This window comes from Podospora anserina, chromosome 1 (genome assembly GCF_000226545.1).
Source record: "Podospora anserina S mat+ genomic DNA chromosome 1, supercontig 3".
Taxonomy (NCBI): domain Eukaryota; kingdom Fungi; phylum Ascomycota; class Sordariomycetes; order Sordariales; family Podosporaceae; genus Podospora; species Podospora anserina.
In genome coordinates, this window is record NW_001914845.1 from 118,123 (window position 1) to 142,480 (window position 24,358).

The 24,358-nt window shown below is 52.1% G+C and overlaps 8 protein-coding genes across 8 annotated transcripts; 4 read left to right on the forward strand and 4 right to left on the reverse strand.

Moving 5' to 3' along the window:
* Window positions 1-109: 109 nt before the first annotated feature.
* Window positions 110-1,880, forward strand: PODANS_1_13120 (uncharacterized protein; the record flags this gene model as incomplete). The annotated part of the gene is made up of 4 exons (XM_001904979.1): window positions 110-771; window positions 826-1,361; window positions 1,420-1,563; window positions 1,792-1,880. 4 exons carry the CDS (start codon window positions 110-112, stop codon window positions 1,878-1,880), a joined length of 1,431 nt encoding a protein of 476 aa, XP_001905014.1.
* A 96-nt stretch (window positions 1,881-1,976) lies between these two features.
* On the reverse strand, window positions 1,977-3,215 carry PODANS_1_13130 (uncharacterized protein; the record flags this gene model as incomplete). The annotated part of the gene is made up of 1 exon (XM_001904980.1): window positions 1,977-3,215. One exon carries the CDS (start codon window positions 3,213-3,215, stop codon window positions 1,977-1,979), a length of 1,239 nt encoding a protein of 412 aa, XP_001905015.1.
* Window positions 3,216-3,642: 427 nt separating this feature from the next.
* On the reverse strand, window positions 3,643-9,860 carry PODANS_1_13140 (uncharacterized protein; the record flags this gene model as incomplete). The annotated part of the gene is made up of 5 exons (XM_001904981.1): window positions 3,643-3,750; window positions 3,807-5,143; window positions 5,199-5,238; window positions 7,742-9,423; window positions 9,518-9,860. 5 exons carry the CDS (start codon window positions 9,858-9,860, stop codon window positions 3,643-3,645), a joined length of 3,510 nt encoding a protein of 1,169 aa, XP_001905016.1.
* A 1,580-nt stretch (window positions 9,861-11,440) lies between these two features.
* Window positions 11,441-12,528, forward strand: PODANS_1_13150 (uncharacterized protein; the record flags this gene model as incomplete). Its single annotated transcript, XM_001904982.1, has 2 exons — window positions 11,441-11,679; window positions 11,739-12,528. The coding sequence occupies 2 exons, from the start codon at window positions 11,441-11,443 to the stop codon at window positions 12,526-12,528; spliced, it is 1,029 nt and encodes a 342-aa protein (XP_001905017.1).
* Window positions 12,529-12,654: 126 nt separating this feature from the next.
* On the reverse strand, window positions 12,655-13,884 carry PODANS_1_13160 (uncharacterized protein; the record flags this gene model as incomplete). Its single annotated transcript, XM_001904983.1, has 1 exon — window positions 12,655-13,884. The coding sequence occupies one exon, from the start codon at window positions 13,882-13,884 to the stop codon at window positions 12,655-12,657; it is 1,230 nt and encodes a 409-aa protein (XP_001905018.1).
* Window positions 13,885-14,129: 245 nt separating this feature from the next.
* On the forward strand, window positions 14,130-16,694 carry PODANS_1_13170 (uncharacterized protein; the record flags this gene model as incomplete). Its single annotated transcript, XM_001904984.1, has 1 exon — window positions 14,130-16,694. One exon carries the CDS (start codon window positions 14,130-14,132, stop codon window positions 16,692-16,694), a length of 2,565 nt encoding a protein of 854 aa, XP_001905019.1.
* An 812-nt stretch (window positions 16,695-17,506) lies between these two features.
* On the reverse strand, window positions 17,507-18,234 carry PODANS_1_13180 (uncharacterized protein; the record flags this gene model as incomplete). Its single annotated transcript, XM_001904985.1, has 2 exons — window positions 17,507-17,893; window positions 17,953-18,234. 2 exons carry the CDS (start codon window positions 18,232-18,234, stop codon window positions 17,507-17,509), a joined length of 669 nt encoding a protein of 222 aa, XP_001905020.1.
* Window positions 18,235-19,216: 982 nt separating this feature from the next.
* On the forward strand, window positions 19,217-21,136 carry PODANS_1_13190 (uncharacterized protein; the record flags this gene model as incomplete). The annotated part of the gene is made up of 2 exons (XM_001904986.1): window positions 19,217-20,228; window positions 20,280-21,136. 2 exons carry the CDS (start codon window positions 19,217-19,219, stop codon window positions 21,134-21,136), a joined length of 1,869 nt encoding a protein of 622 aa, XP_001905021.1.
* Between the last annotated feature and the right edge of the window lie 3,222 nt (window positions 21,137-24,358).

Genomic DNA, 24,358 nt, shown 5'->3' on the forward strand with positions numbered 1-24,358 from the left:
AAATCCGGGGAAAAAGCTCCACCAGGCTGAAACCTAGATTTCTTATCAGATCTCTAGGTGATTGCTTGTTTACCGTCCTGGGTTTCAGATCCCTTCTTTCCCGGCAACGATGACTCCCACAGGCCTTGGTGTGGGCCTGAGCAGCCTTCTCCTCTGCTCGGGCACCGCATCAGCCTTGGTATGGAACACCTTTGACGGCCCAGGCTCCCCAGCCTGCCACAATGTCTCCCGGGTCCACGACGCCACCTCCGTCGAGAATATGCAATCCGTCGTCAAGTCAGCCATCCAGTCCAAGTCCTTGGTCCGCGCCGCAGGAAAGGGCCACATGTGGTACGATACCCAATGCAGCGACGACTCGACCATCATCATCCAAACTGCCAATGTGGCCGGCATCTACGACTTCAGCCTTCCCGAGGGGGCCCCCCATGGGTCCGTACTTGTTGACGCTGGAGTTACTTTCTTCCAGCTGGCCGAGTATCTCCATGATAGGGGTGCCAGTGTTGGGTACACCCTCACAAACTGGAACATCAGTTTCGGCGGGAGTGTGGCGATGGGGGCTCACAGAAGCTCGATTAGAGAAGACTCGATGGTGGCGGCGGGTGTGTTGGCCATGGATATCATTGATGGAAAGGGGGAGATCAGAAAAGTAGAAAGGAATGAAAGTGATGATGACTGGTTGGCTGCTTCGACCAGTCTGGGATTGTTGGGAATTATTGCGAGGATAAAACTCAAGATCTATCCTGACAGCAAGGTTTATGCCAAGCAGAACACGTGAGTATACTTGACCCCATCAACCGCCGGCCGACAGACTGACAGCCAGGACAGTTTCGACGAAAAGGAAGTTCTCGAGGGCGACATCTACGGCATGATTGCCCCGTACGCAACAGCGAATCTCTGGTGGTGGCCCTACAAGAGAAAGTTTCACCAGCGATATTACGATGTTGTCCCCGCCAACTTCACCGAGCAGCAAGGCTTCCAAAACACCTTTTCTGTGACCGACCTTGAGGCGTTTGCTGCCAAGAATCTGCTCAACAGCGGGAAGTACTTGCCCACATCCAACATGCTCATGGAGGAGATCTTTTTTGGGCAGTGGGAGAAGCCAAACTTTAGGGAGAAGACGACGAACAAAGCTATTGACAAGTGGCCGGTTTATGGTTGGAACTATGATGTATTGATCGGTGGTCTCTACCCAGACCAAAAGGCTCAGTGGGACTATGGGCTGAGGGCTTACACCCTTGAGCTGGCCTTCCCGGTAACGATGGCGAATGCGGTGTTGAAGAGAGCGAGAGGGCTATTTGATGAGGAGTTGAAGAGGGGGATTATCATGACGAGTACGTATAGGAGCGGGATTAATATCAAGTGTATGTCTTTCCTGAGTGTGTATGAAAAGGCGAGAATGCGCTGACAATGGGTAAACAGTCGGTCGGCACTATTTTGACTTTCTTGGGCAGCAGACATACAACACTTCTGACGGGGTGGATTGGTCAAAGGGGACGATCATGTTTGACTTTCCCTCGTACCGACCGAGTGTTGGCGATGAGAAGAGGTTTAACGAGCCGTTTTGTGCGTGCCGCTCCTTTTTGTCTCTCTTTTCTTCACAAGGGGGGCTAACCTGAGAGAAAACAGATCGCAAGGTTGCCAATGCTCTGATCGACGAGTTCCCCTGCAGACCTCATTGGACCAAGAATACGAGGGAGGTTTTTGCGAGGTCGAAGAAGCATCTGGACCCAAACGTAAGTCAATTTCCTCGACAAGAGGCACAGTGGTTGACTAACGTAATACGTTTATTAGTATCTGGCCCGGTTCAAAGCTGTGAGGCAAAGTTTGATCCGAATGGTATCTACCGGAATGTGATTGGCGAGATTTTGGAGATGTATTGAGCGATTGGGTAGCGTGTTGAAGGCAGCGAAACGGAGAGCAATGAAGAGTTGTTCATCATGCAGTATCTCAACTCTCTCTAGGCTGTGACAATCACCTCAATCATGCTCCTCCTCTGTCAACCCCGGACACCCCTCCATCCTCTCATCCTCGTACTTGAACTTGCACCAAAAGCAATAATGATGCTCTTTTCTCAAATACTCCACCAACCTCCTCAACTTTTCCTCCCCCGTCAACCCATTAAACTCATCCAACTCCTCATCCTCCTCATCCAAATCCTCCGCCACCTCATACACCACCTTCTTCTTCCCCAACGCCTTCCTATCGTCCGCATCCTCATCCCCATCATCATACGTCGGCAACCGTGACATAGCATGCTCCTCCAAATCCCTCCTCATTCTCCTATCCCTCTCGCTCTCCTCCCTAACCTTGACCAACCCCCTCCAAACAACCGGTATCCCTTTCAACCTCCTCTTCCCCATCTCCTCCCCCCTTTCCTTAGCCCTCTCCGAATCCAACCCCTCCGCCACCTTTTGAGCACCCCTAACCTGCCCCTCCAACCTCTGCTCCTCCCTCTCCTGCCTCATCCGCTCCCTGTAATCCACCTCCCCGACCTTAATCTTCTTCTCCGTCTTCTCCATGTTCTCCACCAACTCCTTCAGCTTCCGTTTCCTCTCACTCTCCAGCCCAATCCCCTCCTTCCCCTCCTTGATCGAAACCCTGATCGGCTCCGCCGACCCAGAACTGCTCGACCCCAGTGTAGACCCAGGTCTGAACCCCATCTTCGCCATCATCGCCAGGCCTTTCGACTGGGGTTTTGACGCCAGCAAAGAGGTAGAATGCGCTTTTTCGCGTTGCAACTCGGCTTCCTGGGCGAGTTCAGCTTTTGATTTGGGGCGGGAACGGGCCTCGGCCTCGCGCTTGAGACGGGCGCGGCGTTGGAGGGAGGATTCTTTTATTGGGAGGGCGGAGGAGGTCGTTGTGGGGGGCGCGAGGAAGAGGGGGGACATGTAGTCGTCTTCTTCTTCTTCCTCTTGGGGGTGGTTGTTGTTGTTGGTGGTGCTCATTTTGAGGGTTTGGGGTTGGTATGGTGGGTAGACTGCTGAGGGATAGTATGTGAGGTTGTTTGACAAGGCTGATGTCGCTAATGTTTTGAGTCGTGGCCAGTGCTCGTTGTTTGATGTTGAAGGAGAGTTTTTAATGAAACGAGGAATGAGTGTAAGAGCAATGAATGAGATGAGCCCGTGCGCTAGATAGAGGGTTGCTGGCGCAAGAAAGACCCTAACCCTGAAAAGCAACGGCATGTCACTTTTGAAAGCAAAACCCCCCATAAACATGTTCTCCTATGTGAGAGAAATCACATTGGCTTATAAAGGTTACATACACAATATCATTGCTGGAAATGTACCATCAGGCCTCTTCAAAGTCCATTCCATAGTTCATTCTGTAAAACCACCCACCATCATACCATCAAACATCACAGCAATCACAAACAAAAGAAAAATAAGATGTTCACTTTTAAAGACCATATCATATCAAGTAACCGACTAGAAATTTCCCTGCCAACCATGTCACCGCCGCTGTGAAAATGAATACAGACATCGAAAACCCTTCCATCAAATGTTCAAACGCCGCTCATATTTTTCTCCTCACACCACACACCCACCCTGCTTTTTGGAGTCCTCCTCCCATGCCCTCAAATAGAAAAAGTATAGGAACACATTAAGCAAGAAAGAAACATTGGAAACCAGAGCCTTGCGCTATTCACAAAGGCTTGCCACCAATGAAGTCGGACCACCTGCGGACCTCAGAGGGGATACCCTCGGGCCTGGGCAGCTTCTCGCTCATGCACTGGGCGAAGAGCATAGCGGTCTGGTAGAAAGTCTTAGCATGTTGATCAATCTAGCAAGGCAAAGGGAGAAACTAACCTGAGGCTCCATGAACAATGGCACGCCAAAGTCGACGGCGTTGCGGCGCATGACGTAGTCGACATCCATGACAGTCTTGCCACGGGCCTGGGCAAGGTTGAAGACACCGCGAATGTCGTACTTCTTGAACACCTCACGGAGGGCGCGCTTGTCCTCCTTGGGGAACTCGATGACCTCAACGTTGATCTTGGGCTTGGACTTGGTCTCGAGGTACTCCTTGACCTCGGCATCGGCAGCATAAAGCTTGTAGCCAAGAGGAGCAAGGTAGTCCACAACGGTGGCAAGCCAGTTCTTGCTCAGCTCACCACCAAAGAGGATACCCTCACCAGGCTCAGGGACGCGGAAGTTCATGGCGGACTGGAGAGAAGCCCAGTAGGCCTCAACGAGGTTCTTGCCGAAGCAAGCCATCTCACCGGTGGAAGCCATCTCGACGCCAAGGAAGGGGTCGGCGCCAGCGAGACGGGTCCAGGAGAACTGGGGAACCTTGGTGGCCAAGTAGTCACGCTTGACAGCCATGAGGTCGGTGGGCTGGGGAACGTCCTTGCCGACAAGGGCCTTGGTGGCAACGTCAATGAAGTTGGTGCCGAGGACCTTGCTGACGAAGGGGAAAGAACGAGAGGCACGGAGGTTGCACTCGATGACCTTGAGGGCGGGCACACCTCCCTCGGGATCCTCAGCGCGAATGATCTGCATGTTGAAGGGACCGGTGATGTTCCAGGCCTTGGCGACCTTCTGCGCAATCTCCTTGACACGGTCCATGGTGTCCTGGTCCAAGTTGGCAGGAGGGAGGACGAGGGTGGCATCACCAGAGTGGACACCAGCCTGCTCGACGTGCTCACTGACGGCGTGGATGATCAGCTCACCCTTGGAGGCAACACCATCAACATCAATCTCCTGAGCACCCTCGATGAACTTGCTGATGACGACGGGGTGGTCAGGGGAGACGTTGGAAGCAGCCTCAAGCTTGTCCTTGAGGTCCTCCTGGCTGCGAATGACAGTCATAGCAGCACCAGAAAGGACGTAACTGGGACGAACAAGGACAGGGTAGCCGACCTCCTGGGCAAACTTCTCGGCAGCCTCGACGGAGGTCAACTCCTTCCAGGCGGGCTGGTCAACTCCGATGGAGTCGAGGATCTCGGAGAACTTCTGTCTGTCCTCAGCCTTGTCGATGTCACGGGGGTCGGTTCCGAGAACGTTGGCCTTGCCAGTCTCCTGGAGACGAAGGGCAATGTTCTGGGGAAGCTGGCCACCGACAGACACCACCACACCGCTGGCGTTCTCGAGCTCGTAGATATCCATCACACGCTCATAGCTCAACTCTTCGAAATAAAGGCGGTCTGTTTTCCATCTCGTCAGTCTCAAATCGCGTCCTCGTCAAGGAAATCAACTTACCGGCTTCGTCAAAATCGGTCGACGTGGTCTCGGGATTATACTAGACCCACTTTTAGTATCATAGACCTCATAATAGTGTGTGTAGATGGGTAGAAACGTTGTAAACAAAGTGTGGTGGTAAAGGGGGACGATTTGCTTCATCAGGGGAAAAGTGGGGTCCTGAAAAATGGGTCCATCAAAAAGGGGCATGGACAATGTTGGGACAAGCTGCAAACTTCGCAGAATTGTGCACCAGAAAAATGTTCAAAAGTGCAATCCGAATGAATGTGAAAGACACGCTGTATGATTGACGATATCACAGCCAGGTGTAGGGAAGCGAAGTGGATGCATCACACTGCAGCACCAAGGTGTATCAAGCACTTGCCCATGCGTTTAAATATTGTGCTAATGTGTCCAAACATCCCCCTCAGGCGTTAAAACATTGTGTAAAGACATCCCGAGATAGTTCAAACACGTCCAACTATCACTCGGAGGCCTATTAAAATAGTTTAAACGTGTCCAACTATTTCAAATAGGCCTATCAAGATAGTAGAAAGGTCTATGACTATCTTGTTAAGGCATCTAAACATCCCACTTGGGTGTCCAAATATGCTGAATAGGTGTGCTAACATGCACCATAGGCTTTGAAACATCTTGGATCATGCGTACAAACATAATGGAAACACATGTCATTATCAAATGCAGGTGTAATACTGTGTGGCACGCTTGTGCACGAGCAATGGGCGCAAGGAGGCGAAGGGAACAGACGGGAGCGAACGAAGCCGTGAGGGTAAGCAAGCGCTGCTAAGGTCGACAGCAGCATGAGCACACACGACGGGAACCTCGTCCCAGCTTCAGATATAGTGGTCAAAGCATACCATCCACACAAGATAATCATGTGCGGCAGTGTCTCTGGCATTTCGAATGCGACCATGCTGGACAACTGACGTAGCCGAGGAACAGGGAGTGGACACCGGTATGAGGAGTGACGAGGAGGCCGAAGCTCGGACAGCTGGTTGGCACGATCTGGGCCACTTGGCGGAACGAGTTGAGAAAGATGGGATAAATAGCTAAAAGCTGGGATAAACGATCGAAAGGATGGGATGGTGGGATTGACTCGAGGGTTTGAACTCTCTCGAAAATGTTGCTGGCAAGCCGCTAAACACCAGACTATCTGCAAACGAGTGATACTCAGGTGCGTTGATGTGAGGTATGCTGATGACAATGTCGAGGAATGGCCGCTGATGGGGGGGTATGTGACGGCGGAGGCGGGCTATTCGGTGCCTGGTCCGAAAATGTAGGGGGAATGGCTCAAAATTTGGGAATAATGATGTGGGTGTAAGGATAACAATAGATGATGTAGCGGTTCAGTAGAGAGAGAGGTGTTGAACGGGAATACTTCAGAAGCGAGATCGTCTCGAAAGGAAAGAGGAGAGGTGACTTCGCAGAAGTTCCCAGGGAAAAATTCTGTAAGAACACCCTAAGGACCACTTCCTTCCCCTTCAACTCCCCCACCTCCCACATACCACATACAATGGCTCCATATAAACCTTAGATAACTATCCTGAGGCAACTGTCAAGGCAGAGATCGTTGACACTTGTCATAGTATAGAGGCACATGGCGTCGACGCTTTGAAGTGATCAACATATATGAACTAGATCTTGCCGCCATTCAAGACACATCTCAGGAGCCGGGTTGACAAATGCTGCTGGTCTCAATATCCTGAGGCGACCACGGGCGGCTGCGACCTCGAGGGCGCGCTGTTGTCGTGAAAGATCAGGCAAGACCAGGCACGAGCAAGAAATCGGACAGGCACAAGTACGCGATACTGTCCTGCACAACCAGGCCCGGGCACGCAGGGAAGGTGTTGAAAGCCAGAGTAGACTACTAGGGCCAGACTGGAGGTTTGACTACCACTAGATATCAACTCCTAGAACACCTAGAACAAATACGCCATGATGACAAGCTACATAACAACCCTGATCGCAGACAAGTACACCAAAACTCGGCAACAAGACTGGACAAAGAGGGCTGATAGTAACGCGATCAGACGAAAACGCCACAGAATCAACGTGATCAGATGAGATCTGGAGAAACTGTTCAATGTGATCGAACGAAATTTGCCAGAAAATCTCTGCAACATGCTTAGACCAGAGCTGTACCAGAATCTGCTTGCAATCTGACGGTGGCTCAGGGAGCTCAATGTAGACATAAGTAGGCTCAGTGCCAGGTTCATGTAACATGATGAAGCTCAGAGCCGGCTCATGTCACATGGTGACGCTCAAGGGCCAACTCATGTAATATGAGGAATGTCATTGCAGACGGTATCAACTCGAAAACAAGGGTTGAAATCTAGAGCTCGGAGGGGGGGAAGCAAAATGGTTGTTGAAGTCGACTTGGTGAAGCAAAAGCTGGGACGAAAACAGCTGGGACAAAAAAGCAAAACACTGAGAACTGACTTGAAGCAAATCACAACTTTGAGAGGCAGCTCGAAGATAGCTGCAACTCGGTGCCCGCTTGGGAAAGATCTGATGGGAATATTGGGGGAGGGTAAAACACTTACGTTAATCATGACCGTCTTCTCATCCATGGCCTTCAGGGCACGAGTGGCGCTGACAGCGCACCAATCGAACTCGACGGAGCTACCAATGCGGTAGACACCGCTGCCGAGAATGACGGTACCCTTGTCCTCGAAGTTGATATCGTGGGTCGAGGCGTTGTAGGTGGTGTACAGGTAGTTGGTATCGGCAGGGAACTCGGCAGCGAGGGTATCGATCTTCTTGACCCAGGGGCGGATGCCAAACTCCAATCTGCGGGCGCGAACCTCGTCCTCAGTGCTGTTGACAGCATGGGCAATCTGCTTGTCAGAGAAACCCATCTTCTTGGCCTTGAGCACGTTCTCCTTCTTGAGGCCTTGGAGGCTGCCAATCTGCTGGAGCTCCTTGGTGCAGTCAACAATGTTCTGGAGCTTGTGCAAAAACCACTTGTCGATCTTGGTCAGCTCGTGGACACGGTCAACAGTGTAGTTCTCGTGGAGCATGGCCTGGCCGACAGCCAACCAGCGGCGGTCAGTTGGGTTCTGGAGCTCAAATTCGAGATCCTCAAACTTGGCACCCTGGAAGCCGACAAAGTTGGGGTCAACCTGTCTGATGGCCTTCTGGAAAGACTCCTCAAAGGTACGACCAATGGCCATAACCTCACCAACAGACTTCATGGCGCTACCAATGTCACGCTTGACGTGCTGGAACTTGGACAAATCCCAGCGGGGAATCTTGGTGACAATGTAATCGAGCGAGGGCTCGAAATTGGCAGTAGTGGTCTTGGTGACGGCATTGGGAAGCTCAGGAAGAGTGTGTCCAAGACCAATCTTGGCAGCAGTGTACGCCAATGGGTAACCGGTGGCCTTGGAAGCCAGGGCGGACGAACGAGAGAGACGAGCATTGACCTCGATGACTCTGTAGTCCAACCCATCAGGCTGGAGCGCATACTGGACGTTGCACTCACCAACGACGCCCAAGTGACGGACAATCTTGATGGCAGCGGAACGAAGCATGTGGTACTCCTCATCGCTCAGGGTCTGACTGGGCGCAACGACAATCGAGTCACCAGTGTGGATACCCAAGGGGTCAAAGTTCTCCATGTTGCACACAGTGATGCAGTTGTTGTTCGCATCACGCACGACCTCATATTCAACTTCCTTCCAGCCCTTGAGAGACTTCTCAACCAAGATTTGGGGGGAGAGAGTCAGAGACCGGGCAGCCATGTTGCGCAGCTCCTCCTCGTTGTTGGCGAAACCAGAACCAAGACCACCAAGCGCATAAGCAGCGCGGACAATAATTGGGTACCCAATGTTGCGGGCAGCCTCTAGAGCATCGTCCAGGGTGTTGACGGCAATAGACTTGGCAATGGGGATGTTGATCTCCTCCAGAGCCTTGGCGAACAGATCTCTGTCCTCAGAGAGCTCCAACGTCCTGACGCTGGTGCCCAACACTCTGACGCCGTACTTCTCGAACATGCCCAACTTCTCCATCTGGACACCAAGGTTCAGGGCGGTCTGACCACCGAAAGAGAGGAAGATACCATCTGGCCTTTCCTTCTGGATCACATACTCGACATACTCGGGGGTGATGGGCAGGTAGTACACCTCGTCGGCGAGCGAGTGGTTGGTTTGAATGGTAGCGATATTGGGGTTCATAAGAACGGAAGAAACGCCGGCTTCCTTTAAGGCCTTGAGCGCCTGGGATCCTGTGAAAGGGCGCGTATGGTCAGCGCTGGGACTCGTTGTGAAGTAGTCGTGTGACTCATTGTTCACCACACAAAGTGTCACCTCAAGACGTACCGGAGTAGTCAAACTCGCCGGCCTGGCCAATGGCAAGACCACCGGATCCGATAACAAGCACCTTCTTCACATCGACAAACTCCTTTGGCTTTATTACGCCACTGTCGAGGTAGGCATAGGGGTTAGGGGCGGACTGGGCAGCGTTACCAGGTCTGGCGGCAGACACTGAGAGGAAGCGCTTCTGGAGACGAGCAATTGGCGACTCGGTTGGTTGACGGACGGGGAGGCTCTGGACGCCCGAGGTGAGGGGCCTCAATTGGGCGGTTTGTGGTGCGACGGCGACCCGTCGACCATGTCGGAGGAGGGCAGGGGCACGACCCGCCTTGTACACGGTCGACAACATATTAGGGGATTATCGCGAGCCTTGAGAGCTAGGGTTAGGCTTTGGCGATAACGGGCGCGGGGGGTTCTCGTTGGGTCAGTTTGGAGGTTCGGCAGCAACACTTCGTCCGTCGTCGTCTCGCCAATTGGCAGCGCTGCAGTCGCCTGGTCGTATTTTTGTAGTGGGGATGTGGAAGTTCACGAGAAAGATGGGAATTCAACAGCCACGCTGTGGGATCTCGATTGCCCAGGGCAAAAAGAAAAAGATCGGCCCGGGTGGGGGAGCGATAAGCGATAAGAACGGTGACTCGCAGCTGTTCAGACTGGGGTTTGACGCCGTTACCGGGGAGTGCCAGTCACTTGGGTTCCCGGCAGAAGATGGTGGTGATGGTTGGAAAAAATTTGATATTCCCTCGTGGGAAAAAGCGATTATTCCGACGCCGGACAGGACGTCAATGGTTCGTGATCACACTGATTTTTCAAATATGTATGCGGACGAGGCAGATCTCGATGGTGGCATATCTCACCATGTCGAGGTTAATGTAGCTATATTACTTTGACGAGGGTCCGTGCTGGGAGCCGCTGACACAATACTGGATAGACAGGCATCATCATGTATGGCTCCGTTCTGAATCTGTCCAACAATGCTGTTTTCAACCCAATCGAGGGGAATTTGAGCGGTGAATTTTCTTCGCGAGTCAGAATGTGCAACGTTGAAGTCCAGACTCAACAAATAGCGGGGTAATATCTGATTGGCCAATGCCCACTTACACTTTGAGTTCAACCTTCTTGACCTTTGAGACGGGCTTCTATTATCAACTATCAATTGACAACAGCGAGAAAACAAAAGTCAAGAGACCCATGGCACTATAACAAGCATTGGATGCACCTCTTGGCGCCCGTCGAGAAAACACTACTTGGGGCTAGTCCCCGACAATTGAGGGGACATCCTTTGACTGAAGCTATCCGGAACCAGACAGGTTGAGTCACCCTTGGCACGATACCTACTGTAGTTTTGGATGCTCAGAAAGAAGACGAAAAGCTCTTTCAAGAGCATGTCAGAATATTCTTATTTCTCCGTCTGCTTATTTTCTCTCCCCTTTCACCGAGTACATACAAGTTGGGATGGTTTTGGAGAAGCTATGACATCATTGCTTTGCTCTCCACGAAATGCAGGGTTCAAGTATGCGCTCAGCGGCGCCTATAGATTTGGTCCCTTTGACGATATTTGGAATACACTACAACTCTACATTGATACTCTCGACAACTTGTAGCTCTCAAAGCATTGTCGGTAGTATGTTTGCAGCGTATCCTAAATCATCAGATTGTCAGGTTCTAACACCCACTAACCCTAACCCTTCAATGTCAAGCCAGCCAAGATCCCCGCGACCGGCACTCGCTTGCAACGGGCGGGCCGCGTGAGCTCACTTTGAAAGGTCATCAGTTTGGCAGTTTGCGCCCAGCATCCAACTTGAACATTCTCCGTCGCTTGCTACCCGCTTTTAACGACCGATGGCTGTCTTGTCACATTGGGAATCAGCGATGTGAGGAGACCACGTACATTAATGTACCATTACTGTTTGCTTTCGACCTCGGCGAGCTATGAACGATGATCCGGGCTCGAGCTCCACGGCCCGACCCAACACCCACACCACAGACCCAGATCACTCCGAAGGGTCCACGACAGAGGCCAGCAGTAGGAACGATGGCCAGTCCAGCGATTCTGAGGTCAAGAATAAGCAACGGGTGGGCTTGGCCAAGAAGCTCGAGTTCGTGACGCACCTTCAGAGGAGTCTCGACATGCTGGTCTGGTCGTATATGTGCACACTATACTACATGGAGTACGAATACATCCCCTCTACTCCCATGCCCGCTCCAACTGACATATGACCCTTCTCAGATGCTCCCTCTCCCGACTCATAATCCGCGGCCTTCCCCACCTCGCCTTCCTCTCCCCAAAAGAAGGCCTCCTCCTGCCTGCTCAGCGTCCACATCTCTTCGCCATCTTCCTCCCAGCTTTTTTTTGCATACTCTTCCACCTCGTCCTCTCCCTCCCCGTCGCAGGCGAAGCAACGCGAGGATACCTCCAGGGCGGTGTCCTAATCGACTTCATCGGCCAGCAGCCGCCCAAAACCCGACTGACCTTCCTCTCCATTGACATCACAATATTCCTCATACAATGCCTCATGCTCGCCGTCCACCAAGACCGCGAGCGCCTCAAAAAGGCAGTCTTCCCCTCGCTGAGAACTATCATCCCCGGCGACGAGGCGCAACTAGACGTCCCCCCGGCAATAGCGCAGGACCACGACGCGGAAGAGAGAGGGGTGCTAAGCGACCAGACATTTATGGTGGATAACGAAGGGATCGAACTGCGGCCGCTCAACCAATCTGGGAGGGAAGGAGATAATGACAATGATAATGACGAACGAGAAAGGATGGGATCGGGGCCGTATGCCTCTGTGACGACAACGGTGGACATGATAGATATCATGCGGTCTGGCAACGCGGTGCTGGGGAATTTCCACGTTGTGAATGCCGTCAGGACGGTGGGAAGTGGGGTACAGAATACGGCAGCGTACTCGTTGCGAAGTTTTGGTTATAACGCTACTCTTGCAGCTTTGGCGGCTGAGAGGAGGAGCAGGCTGGTTAGGTTGCGGCAGCCGGGAACGGCGACAACATTGCCAACATAATAGATGTCTAACTAATGCAATAAAAAAGCGAGCGGATTTTTGAATCATCTTGACGAAAAGAATCATGTCTATTTTTGTACGCCTCTGGAATGACTTGAACTTTGGTATCATATTGACATCTCTAGATCACGCTACCTTCCTGCCGATATTGCCCACACCTGTACCCTTGACGGAAACGATCAGTTCCCCTGTGGCTTCGTCTTCGTCTTTATCAGCACCTCTTATGCCCCAGCTGGCCGCGCCAAACGCTTTCAGATCTCTTGCCAGGCCGATTGTCTCTTCCCTTCCAAGTACATCCCTCCCTAATCTCACTCTGCCCACGTCCTCTGACCCCATAGCCATCAGCGTCAATACCGTCGGCGCAGCAGCAGCACTGACACACCCTCCCTGCGCGATCACCTCAAGCAGTTGATACGCGCATCTCGTGCCGACATCCTCGGGTACAACACCACCCTCCGGAGGGGCAACCACGTCCGCCGCATAGATAACCCCCTCCGCGCTCGATTCCGCCACGAGGGACAAGCCAAAACCAATACCAATCTTCTTCTTCATCGTGCTCCCCTTCTCCTGCACCAACGGCGCAGGATCATACTGCGCCGCCACGTGAACATCGCTCACCAGCTGGTTGAGAACTCCTCTAGCAGAAGTGATCATGCGATTGTTGTGCGACGCCGACACACCCGTGCAGTACGCCACTCCTCTGATCCTCCTGATCCTCCCCGGTTTGCGATTCAGGTGAAGGGTTTTGGGAAGACGGACTTGGCTGGCGAAGCGAAGCTCGACTACACCGCCGCCTCCCTTCCCTCCTGGCCCTGGGCAGGAACGGGAGAGGACTCGGAGCTCGATACGCGCGGGGGGGATGCCGAATAGACCGTACAATGGCAGGATGGCGGTTCGGAAGGTATCGATTGAGAGATCCCCTGGGGCGTTGGTAGACGAAGTGATGACACCCGGCCCAGAGAAACGGACATTCATATGGGCTTTTGAGAACGGGGCTAGTAAGGCGAGCGGGAGGAGGAAGTAAGTGATGCCACGGGTGTTGTTGGCGGGGATGGTGTGTTCTATTAGGTCGTTTGAGAGGAATGTGCCCGCGCCGGGAACGCTGCCGGTGATGAGGCCGGGTTGGTAGGCGAGGGTTGTGCCGCTGTAGGAGACATCGATTACGGAGCCGTTGGTGACGGCTTCAAGGAGGCGGAGGAAGGAGACTTCGTGGGGGGCGAGGCCGGGGTTGGTTGGGGAGGTGGATCGGATTTTGGTGATGTGGATGGGTTTGCCAGACAGGGTGGCGAGGACGAGGCGCTGGGTGAAGGCGCGGTGGCCTGTTAGGCGGACGAATTGAGGTTTTGAGTCTGCCATTTTTGGCTGGTGGTGATGCGTGAGGAATTGGCGGTTGGCCAAAGCCTGGGGGATTGGTTTGGATGCGCCAGTCGCAAAGCTCCCAAAATTTTGGAGGGTCCAGGTTGTTTCTGCCGGGCGGTCAGAGGTGCCGAGAGCTTATCGACAGGGATTGGGGAGCCGATAAGAGATTTTGGCGCAGTCCGGGGATCAAAAGTGGGGCCAAAAAAGTGACGGAGCTGTGTGAGCCGGTGCGAATTGATGGGATGAAGCAGGCAATCCATTCTTTTTCTTTCCAGAGACTTTTTTCTTGTTTGTTCCTCTCAAGTAGCCACGCCTTCCCGATGCCTCCTAGAACTCTTTCCCTCGATCTTGGTCGAACGAGCAACTATGTTTGCAAATCGTGTCTCGCCCACTTGCGCCCAGTGACCAACCAACCCCCGCAATGGCTAGCAAGACAGGCCTCAACGGCCAGAAGCCTTCGATCCCGAACGAGAAAACCGGCAACCGAACTAAAAGACAAGGACCCTGATCCCGCCGAGATCCAGCGAATGTTGGCCGAGGACTTGTTCAATGGGTCCGCAGCACAGTCGAACCTCGATATCAAGTACTTCTCAGAAAACATCAAGACTAGCGAGCGCAAGTCTTTACAGACCAATGAAGAGTTTAGTGAGGACAGCACCGGGCTTGACCATGAAGTCCTCACTTCTATCGAAGATCTTGAAAGGCGAATGCTGGACACGTTAAAGTTAATCAACACGATGGAAAAGGAGGGAAAGAAGGAAAAGGCTGCCCAGCTCAGGAAACAGTTCAAGACAACAATTCGAGCACAGTACAAGGGCAAAGTTGGACCCGAGGGTGAGACATATGGAGTGCTTCGTATTAAAGGATTTTCCGGTCCAAGATACAGGGTGGTGGAAGACCTCAACATCTTTCTCGCACGGGAAAAGGTGTTGGAAAAGGGCGTGCCTTCACACAAGGACCTTGCCGAGTGTTGGAAGTTCTATTCATCAGCGCGGAAGACACTTGCCCTAGACTGGGCCAAGGTTCCGCGGGAGGTCTGGGACTTTCTGTTTATGGTCCTGTCCTTTGACAGCTGTGACAATCCCAACCGCATGCAACATACTTACGTGCTGGCAAAGGATATGCAGGCTGCCAAAGTACCCTTGAGCGACTCGCAACAGCTCTTGGCCATTGAAGCCATGTTCATTGAGGGGTGGGAAACCGAGGCTATCGATGCATGGAAAAAGGCTGTCATCACGATTGGGTCAAACAAGGAGACTTTCACGCCTTACTATGAGCTCGGAGTACGGATGTGCGCGCTCCACGGAGATGTTGAACGAGCGCAGCAGGCAGCAGATACGCTCCTCCGGTCGTCACATCCACCAAGTCCTCGAATTATCATCCCCATAGTACGAGCACTGGCAGCCAAAGAGTCAATGCTCGGTGAAGCATGGGAACGTTACCAGGATATGCGCACGCTTCTTGGAGGCAGCATGACGATAGAGGACTACGATGAAATCATTGGCTCGTTCCTGACTGTCGGCGCGGTCGAACAAGGCCTTCAGGCTTTTGTCGACATGATGTTCTCCGAGGCGATCGATATTCGGGGAAGGGACCGCTTACCAATGGTGGTTGGCAACCACTTCTTCACCGGGAAGTGGCTCAAGAGACTTATAGGAGCGGGCGACCTCGACGGCGCTTACAAAGTGGTAACCTACCTGCAGCAAAAGGGCATCATCACAGCGCCTGTCCAACTCAATGGTCTCATCGCCGCGTGGATGAGGTCAGGGGCCGCTGAGAACCTGGAAAAGGCCGACAAAGTGGCATGGCAGATGATCCAAGCCCGCCTGGACTTTGTCGAACTGCGAAAGCGAGAGTCTATCGCGAACGACAACATCACACTCTACAATCCCAAACCTAATGCCATAAACGAGAAACAAGAACTAAAAAACGAAGTCGAGCCCAAGTGCCTGACAAGGGCAACGGCGGAAACTTTCTCTCTGCTCGCGGAAAACTACTGCTCTCGCAGGCTTCACGAACGTCTGGAGGAGCTGTTCAGGGTGCTCGACCAAGCAGAGATTATGCCAACAACCTTCCTCATGAACCAGCTCATCCGCTCGTACTCCCAGGCGAATGAAACCAAAAAGGCGCTGAACTTGTACAGCAGGTTGGCAGATGAGATTGGTGTCCAGCCAGATGGGCACACGTTCCTGACTATGTTCAACTCGTTGTCTGTCAACCGGCTTATTAAGCGCATTCCCACCTTTACTGAGCACGACGTCGCCAGCGCGAGGAAATTTTTCAAGGATATGGTGGAGACCAGGTGGGAATTCGACACCCCGGAGCTCTTTGGCCAGTTGCCTAGGACGATCCTGTTCAGCATGTTCAAAGCCAAGGACTGGGTTGGCGCCATCGTTGCTTGTCGGGCAATGAGGCGCATTTTCGGCTTCCATCCTACAGACGCTCTTCTTGTCGAGCTGATGTCAGGTATTGGCTCCTTGCAGGTCAAGACGAAGAGGAACACGCTCCGTCTGACGGAGGGGGCCCGCATTATCGAGAACTTTAAGCACGGTTATCGGAAAGACCTGATCAAGCAAGGGCATCCGGGAGAGGAGATGACGCCTGAGGAGCTGGTTGAGGAGAATCATGCTGTGTTTGAGCAGATTGTTTATAGGAAAGCCAAGGTGAGGCAGGTCGTGCCGGAGGATTTGAACAAGTGGGTTGGGGAGGTGTCCAAGGAGATGGGGGTGTACGATATTGTGGTCAAGGGGGATCAGGAGGCGATCAGTGAGTGTATGAAGTTTGACAGGCAGGCTATCATGCGGTAGATGTGTAAGATACTTGTAGGATCAACCGCCATATATGGAATCACGCAAGATATGAGAAATGTACTATCAAAAGTAGCGTCATTTTACCCTTTTCGCATAGTACAAAAAATCAAGAAAACCGCGGGTATTCTACTTCAGAAACAGTTCATCCAATGAACATATCCAAGGGTATAAATCATCAACACTCATACAAACATAACGTCACACCAGTCAAGACAAATCATCACCTGGCAAGAAACCTATCAAACATCACCACCTCTCCCTTTCGAGGCCACACGAACAACAGGCACAGGCTGATCCCAAGGGCCTAAATCGTTCTCGTCATGGTCAACAGCAGTATTTGTGCTCCTCGTCGAAGTTCCCTTGATGGGACTGCCCTGATTGTCCTCAGGGTCAATCTTCGAAGGTCTCCTGACAAAGCTCGGAAGAGTATCCGATTTGCTTGACGAAAGCCTCGAGACGCCCAGAAGAGACAGGAGGGAGATAGTTGCTGCTTCAATCGGCAGAAGGCGTGACATGATCGCACGCAGGGGAGGACCGCAGGCGGCAACGATGCCGACTTGGACCTCGACGAGATTCCAGATGGCGATACCACTGAGGGCGGCTTAAACACAGCGGTGTCAGTAAAAAATGGTTCTTAGAAGGAAGGTTCGACAAATCCGGAGCTTACAGATGGCATCCATTGACCATCGACCGAGAGAGCCGGTGATGTAAATCCAGGCTTTGAGGACCGAAGCTACGACGCATCTGGAGGTTGTCAGGCTAGGTCAGCATGCTGTTCCCTTCTTCGGCCAAGTACAACAGATCCAAGCTTACAGTACACCAATGGAGAAGACCAGCAGAGTGAGTATTCTCGTCCGTTTGTTCATCTGCAGTTTCAGAATGACAGGAATTGGAATCAACATGGTGATAACGTCAGTCAGGATGTCTGATCCGATCATGCCATATCCAGCAGGGATAGCAGCGCCGCAGTGGTCGATATAGTCTTGTGGAGTACCAAAGATGGCAGTGAGGTGTGTACCGCATTCCAGGAGGCCGGCTAGTACGAAGCCGAGGATCCAGAGGACCAGGATAACCATCCAGAATATGAGAAACCGGCGGAACATAACTTTTGCGAAAAGGTGCCAGTAGAGGAAGGCGATGGAGAGCTTGATCAAGCCGAGGGCGACGATGCCGAGGAGGAGACATGATAGCTCCATCTGTGTGGTGTTGGTGTGTTGTTCATGCTCGCAAATGGACTTGATGAGGAAATACTTACATGTTTGGCCTTGTTGAGTCTATTGTTGACCGCAGCCGGGTCTTCGATTGTTCCACCGAGGGGATATCCTATGGCTTTTTGGGAGATGCCATAGAGCATCATGACACTCAAGCCTGTGCCAAAGACATAAGCGGCGAGGACAAGCCAGTCGCTGGTGATGATTCTTTGACGTTTCCATCTTCTGGAGTAGAATCTCAGTCCTATGCAGGCGGTGGTCACCAGCTGCATGATCACTGTGCCGGCCACAAGGGCTGCAGGGTTGTCATATTGAGCCTCATTCATGATGGAAACTCAAATTGAGGCTGTTATGATCGAGCTGTTCAGGAAGGTGGTAAGAGATGATGCTGAGTAGATTTAGATGGAAATAACGGGTGAGATGGCCGGATAGATAAATGCATCATCGACACCGACTATGATAATTCCAGCCCCTCGAAACAGAGCTCTCGAGTCCCTCATATGACTACCGGCATACTCAAGATACTACATCACAGAGCCAGCTGAAAGACAAGTCTGTATCATTGCCCCGGTAGGGTGGGAGTGATAGCTAGCCTCGGGCTTGGGGGGTCTTGAGATGTCGTTCAAGTAAAGATCTGAGGTCGCCGCGGTCAATAGCTGTCTCCATTCGGGGAACTACCCAGGTGAGGCGGGATGGTGATGGTGTTGGGTCATGGAGGGGAATGGGTTGCAATGGGGCGGCTGGGATAATTAAGACGGCATCGTCCCTTCCTCTTTGGCTGGCAAAATGCAGCCTGCAGATCAGGGAGGTGCGCATGAGGCGACCCTACCTGGTGGAAGGTGCAACCCTCGGACGTGATAGCAGTTCGTGTCGAACATTCTTCGAAGCTTTGGTCCTTCTCCGCCCCCGCTCCCCTGCATGCTTCCTGCACAGTACCTTGCCTTTGGACAACCATCCCAGCTTCACCTTCGGCATCCTCAACATGTTTTCCACTGTTTTTTGATCGTCGTTCACGAGCCAGTACCGATATCACACCACATCAGGGCCAGAAGGGTTCCTGCAAGCCGTGATTGCCGATGGCCTACCTACCTATTCATGCGCACCTCAACCATTTGCTTCATGTCTGGTAGGTATCCTATGTAGCACCACACTCATATTCTCAACATCTCAACCCCCCACACACCAGCCTTCTTTTGAAGTCCCAAATCAACTACTTCACAGAGGCCGTCTTTGTTCTTTTTTTACCATCTCTTGGCCGGAACCATTGTGGCCCCTCCCGCACACGATTCAGCTCCTCTCACTCACGCCATGACTCTACTAACCAGATTACAAACGGCCTTGTTGGCCTTGACTGCGGCTTCTGCTATTGCTGAGCCTATTGTGGCCATTGCCAAGAACAAGATCACCTACAGAGGCACCACATCGGGATCCATCGAGCATTTTCAGAACATCAAGTATGCTCACGATACCTCTGGTCATCGTCGGTTTGCACCCCCTCAGCCATACGTGCCCCCTGAAGGCAGCGAGATGGACGCTTCAGCGCCGGGGCCGGCTTGCCCTCAGAACAGAGCAGGTGTCCCCCCCTTCTTTGCGGATACACCGGACATCAGTGAGGACTGCCTCAGCCTTCGCATTTCCAGACCAGCTGGCACAACAGCAGACGACAAGCTACCTGTCGTGGTACATCTTCATGGCGGCGGCGTAGTCAAGGGGTCTGCATACGACCCTCACTACAATCCCGAAAACTTGCTTACGCTGGCTACATCTCTCAAGAAGCCCGTCATCTATGTGGCTCTCAACTACCGCATTCTCATCTTTGGCTTTGCTCGTCTGCCCATTCTCAAAGACCAAAAGTCTATGAACGTGGGCATGCGAGATCAGCTGGCTGGTTTCCAATGGGTCAAGGACAACATTGCAGCATTTGGAGGCGATCCCGACAAGATTACCTCTTTTGGACTCAGCGCTGGAGGCACATTCACTTCGCTTCTTCTGACCTCCTATGGGGGAGAAAGAGGCGTCCCGTTCACCCAAGCTTGGTGCATGTCTGGTCCTCCCGGCACGGGACTCAACATGACAAGTGATGTCACTGAATTGCACACTCGAGAAGTGGCAAAGACTCTGGGTTGCGCCAGCACCGATGATTCGGAGTTACTGCAGTGTTTAAGAGGAGTTCCATTGGAGAAGTTGACGGAGAAGGCCGCGGAGTATGCGTCCGCCAATCATCCTCCTCTCGGACTGTTCACATTCATTCCTTCTGTTGACGATGATTTGATCCCGGATCGTCAGACTACATTATACAAATCTGGGAACTTTGTTAAGGGTGTGTGCTTTACTTGATTTAGAGTGGAAAACCAGCTAACAAGAACTGAAGGAATTCCATTGGTGTATGGTTGGGCTCAGGATGACGGCGCCTTGAGTACCGCTCCCGCGCCTACCTATCAGACCGAGGATGACATGAAAGCCACCATCCAAGGAGTGGCGCATGCCTTGACCGATGAAGACTATAAGAAGCTGTTCTCACTCTACCCAGAAGCTGACTTTGCGGAGGAGGTTTCCGACTATGAGGCCCGCAAGGCTGAGTCTGATCCTACGGTTGGAGTGAATTACTTCCGAGTCGCCCGGATCCTGAGGGACCTGCAGTTCACTTGTTCCAGCATCGACTTTGGTAGCGACATGCTCAAGGAAAGCAAGCGGTTGGACCCGGAATACCCTGGGGTTCATCTGTACTCACTCAACCAGACCATGTTGGCACCAATGTTTGCTGGCGCAGGCATGCCGTACATTGGTGCCACGCATGGGAGCGACTTGAACTATCTCTTCAATCTCTTTCCCGAAGGGAAGATCACAGATGAGGACCAAAAGTTGTCGAGGGCGTTTATTGGCAGCTTCATCAACTTTGCATACACTGGCAAGCCATCACCGGCCGAGCCCGAGCAGCAGGTAGAAGAAACGCTTGGTCGATGGCCAGAGGCATTTCCTGTCCATGGACCTGAAAGCGTGAGCCTTTTGGTCATTGGTGGGCCTTGGGGAACAGGAAATACTCGCCTGACCGCTCACAAGGAACAGAGAGATGGAAATCTAAAGCAGATGCCTATCGATGGGGGCAACATTCAGGTTGGGGAGATGAAGGTCAGGTCTTGCAAGGAGAGGAAGAGACAGCTGAAGAGGGAGAAACTGTTTGAGAGGTGCCGCTACATCAACTCGCTATCGGAGAAGCTTGGTAACTAAAATCATGGAAGGGGGGGGGGGGGGGTTAGATGCCTTTCACACTGAGATAAGTTGACTATCTGTAATGACGGGGTCTAACACTGCGAATGGAAGTATCTAGGAGGTTGACATCTCAATTTCACTTTGATCAAACCGGCACAAAAGTCGAACTACATTGATTGGGGCTGTCAACTACATGGAAAAGGCCCTTGAATCCTTGAGTTTCTTCGAGACTTCTGTCACAAGTTAGAGGCAGCCATGAAATCCACAGCTTGCTTACTAGCCTGGCTATCTTGATAACTCATTGCTTCAACCACAACTGCCGGGTCATCATCCGGGAACTCTGCATTTGGAAAGCTGTCACGCGACATCTGCTCAAGCATGCACAAACCCCTCTCGGAGACGCCGGTTGGTTTCGATTGAATACATCAAGTATTTTAAAGATATACAACGTTTCGTCTTGGAAGTCTTGGTGACCCCTCTACCCTGGTCTCTGGGAGAGTGTCTCCCCCAGAGTTGATGTGACTGGTAGTGGGGCCGAGACCGTGACCTGATGGGATTTCAAGCATCGGTTCATATGTCGTATGCTGACGTTGTGTTGCAGAATGTGGTTGATCAACCCAAGAGTGAACAAGATAGCTATGCTTCACCGAGCCAAGGCGCGGCACAGAAGGTGTGAAGGGTTTCCTCGAAGCAACTAAAGTGCCCGCAGCTTCTTTTATTGCAGATCTCGCCTGTTTGGACCTCCTATAGGCTCGGGTAATCGAGAAGTGTCCCGTAGGCTTTCCAGCCGTCTCGGTACCGAATGTCGATGGTCGTTCAAGAACAAACGGGAGGGAAAGATCTATTCTTGTTGAACTGACACTACAGTTGCTTGTCACCTGCATAAATTGCCGATCATATAGCGGTGGTCTTGAGGGTTGAACGTTCAGAGATAAAGTGATTTGTGTCGTACGTGTGAGAAAATGAGGTATCTGGATTACGACATCGCACTAATATGGCTCAATACTACAGTGTTCGGACTGGCTGAGCCTGCCTCCTCTACCACGGCCTCCTCCACCGGCATGTGGGTGTCGACGTACATCTGGAGTGTACTACAACACCGTTTTCACGGCGCCACCCGCGACTCAACACCCCCCCGCCCCTTCTCTGTGACATTTCACCATTGTGTTTGGCTCTTCTTTAGCTCTCTCGAGCTGCCCTCTTTTTGAGTATGCAGAGGTCAACGTCGAATTCCATTGTGCCATCTCTCTTGTGACGTGACTCAGGGCCCCCTGGCCCATTGGGTATCTTGCCTATGATTCCTCTTGTTAGGTCTGGTGGCAGAATCTTGAGCAGTAGACAAGGGGGCCAAGAAAACGTACATTGCTCAACCGCATCATCTGGCACATCAAGGCCAATGTAAGAAATTTTCCCTTGGGGAACTGGGGCCGCCAAAGACGACACGATCATTGCTGAAAGAGCAAAGAGGAGAACAGTGAACTTCATTTTGTGGGACTGGGCGTGACTCTGCGATGGTTGATTGAGGGACCGGAGTAAGAAGGCAATTCCAGATTCGAAAACTGGACTCGACTTCTACTTATTATGCCCACAATACACAAGATTGATTGAGACCCCCTCAAGTCCTCCTTTCTGGGATCCATGACGACTGATCAGCTCGAAAGCGTACCAAGAGTAGACATCTCGGCTTCGATCGAGACAATCACTCTAGGACTTAAGGTGCCTAGACTTTACGGATGTGGCTGGTAGTATCCAACGGTTTCTTCTGAGGGAGTCGAAACTGCCGAGGCTAGCACGCTTTCACCAGTGTAGCAGTCGGATATCGCTCACTTTCTGATTCTGCACTGGAAGCGTTCCAATGGCTCACGGCAAGCCGGAGGTTCGGTTCGGTAGGTGGGCTGCCAACAAGACCGCAGGTAGAGTGAAATAGGCATCAAGGAGCGCTCGCCGAACCGTGCTTTCTGTAGGAGCCAGCCACGAAAACTACCCAAGAGCGGCAGTCCTTGTATCCGCACCGGACCAGCGGTCTTGGATCGGTATTCAGGGTGTGGTGTTTTTAGAGTGCTTACTCTTGGGACCTGTTACACCATGCTTTTGGTAGGCTTTCTCTGGGGAAAGCCAAGCTTGTACACACCACTTACACAAGCAAAAATCCGATGAAGATTATTGACCCAAGAAAAGAGTCCAGAATCCCAAGAAAGAGGGAAACGTAATTGAACTGCAAAGCATACCGATTCGAGAAAAGAAACCGACCCGGGCTTCCATACTCCGTTAATCTATCTCCTCTTGCGTCAAAGAACCGCTTTTCCCAGCCCTCTGAGCCTGGGTCAATGAAACGGTCGACACGATGGGACATGGCAACGTGGAATCACGGACCATGACCCCGTATTCGATCAGACCTAGTGTAGGACTTCTCAACCCCATAGCCAAACAATGCGAACCGTCGGCACAGGAGTCAGCCACATAGCTACCCTGTTCTGCTGAACAGTTGCTTGCGGCTCGGAAAGGTAAGTTAGGTTGTAAATGCGACGTTTCTTTACATGAAGGCTGGACCTCATAAATCGGAGTGTTTTTGGAAGCATCTTTCCATCAACTCTCGAGGTTGGGAAGTTCATGATGAACAACATGAACCAAAAATAACTCCAAGCCCAGGAACGCGGTACTATAGGGAAGGGGTTCTCCTCATAATGAAAATATCAACTTAAATTGTTCATGGGAACACAAACTTCCTTCCATCTCATCATCCTCATATCCCATGCCAGGCCGAACCTCTCCCCTGTCATTCCAAAGGGTCAAAAGTCTAGAAGTCCAAGAGTAAGCCCTACATGCCGAAGTAAATAAACGTACCACCCGGCACTTCTAGCCCGCATCGTACGGGATAGCGCGTCCAACGTCAAAAGGTCCGGCTGGCTTGGAGAGCGGGGTGTGTTTAGCCTTCCGTCTCCATATTCCTGACCTCTGCGGGATGATGTATGTTGTGAGGGGATGGGGAGAGGGGAAAAGATGATCGGCGTGATCTCGATCTTTCCAAAACCAACGCAAGTCCGCAGAATGCCAACACGAATGCTGTCCTTGAGTGGTTCTCTGTTATCTTCTAAAGCCCACATAGAAACATATCGAGTCTCTTTAAGATGATGTCCAGTCTGGACGAAAAGCCTCACTACACACCTCTGCTCTCACAACTACCATCCAACCACCAAAGAGATCACGATGGAGAGTCTCTCACCCCGCCACCGCCTCCAT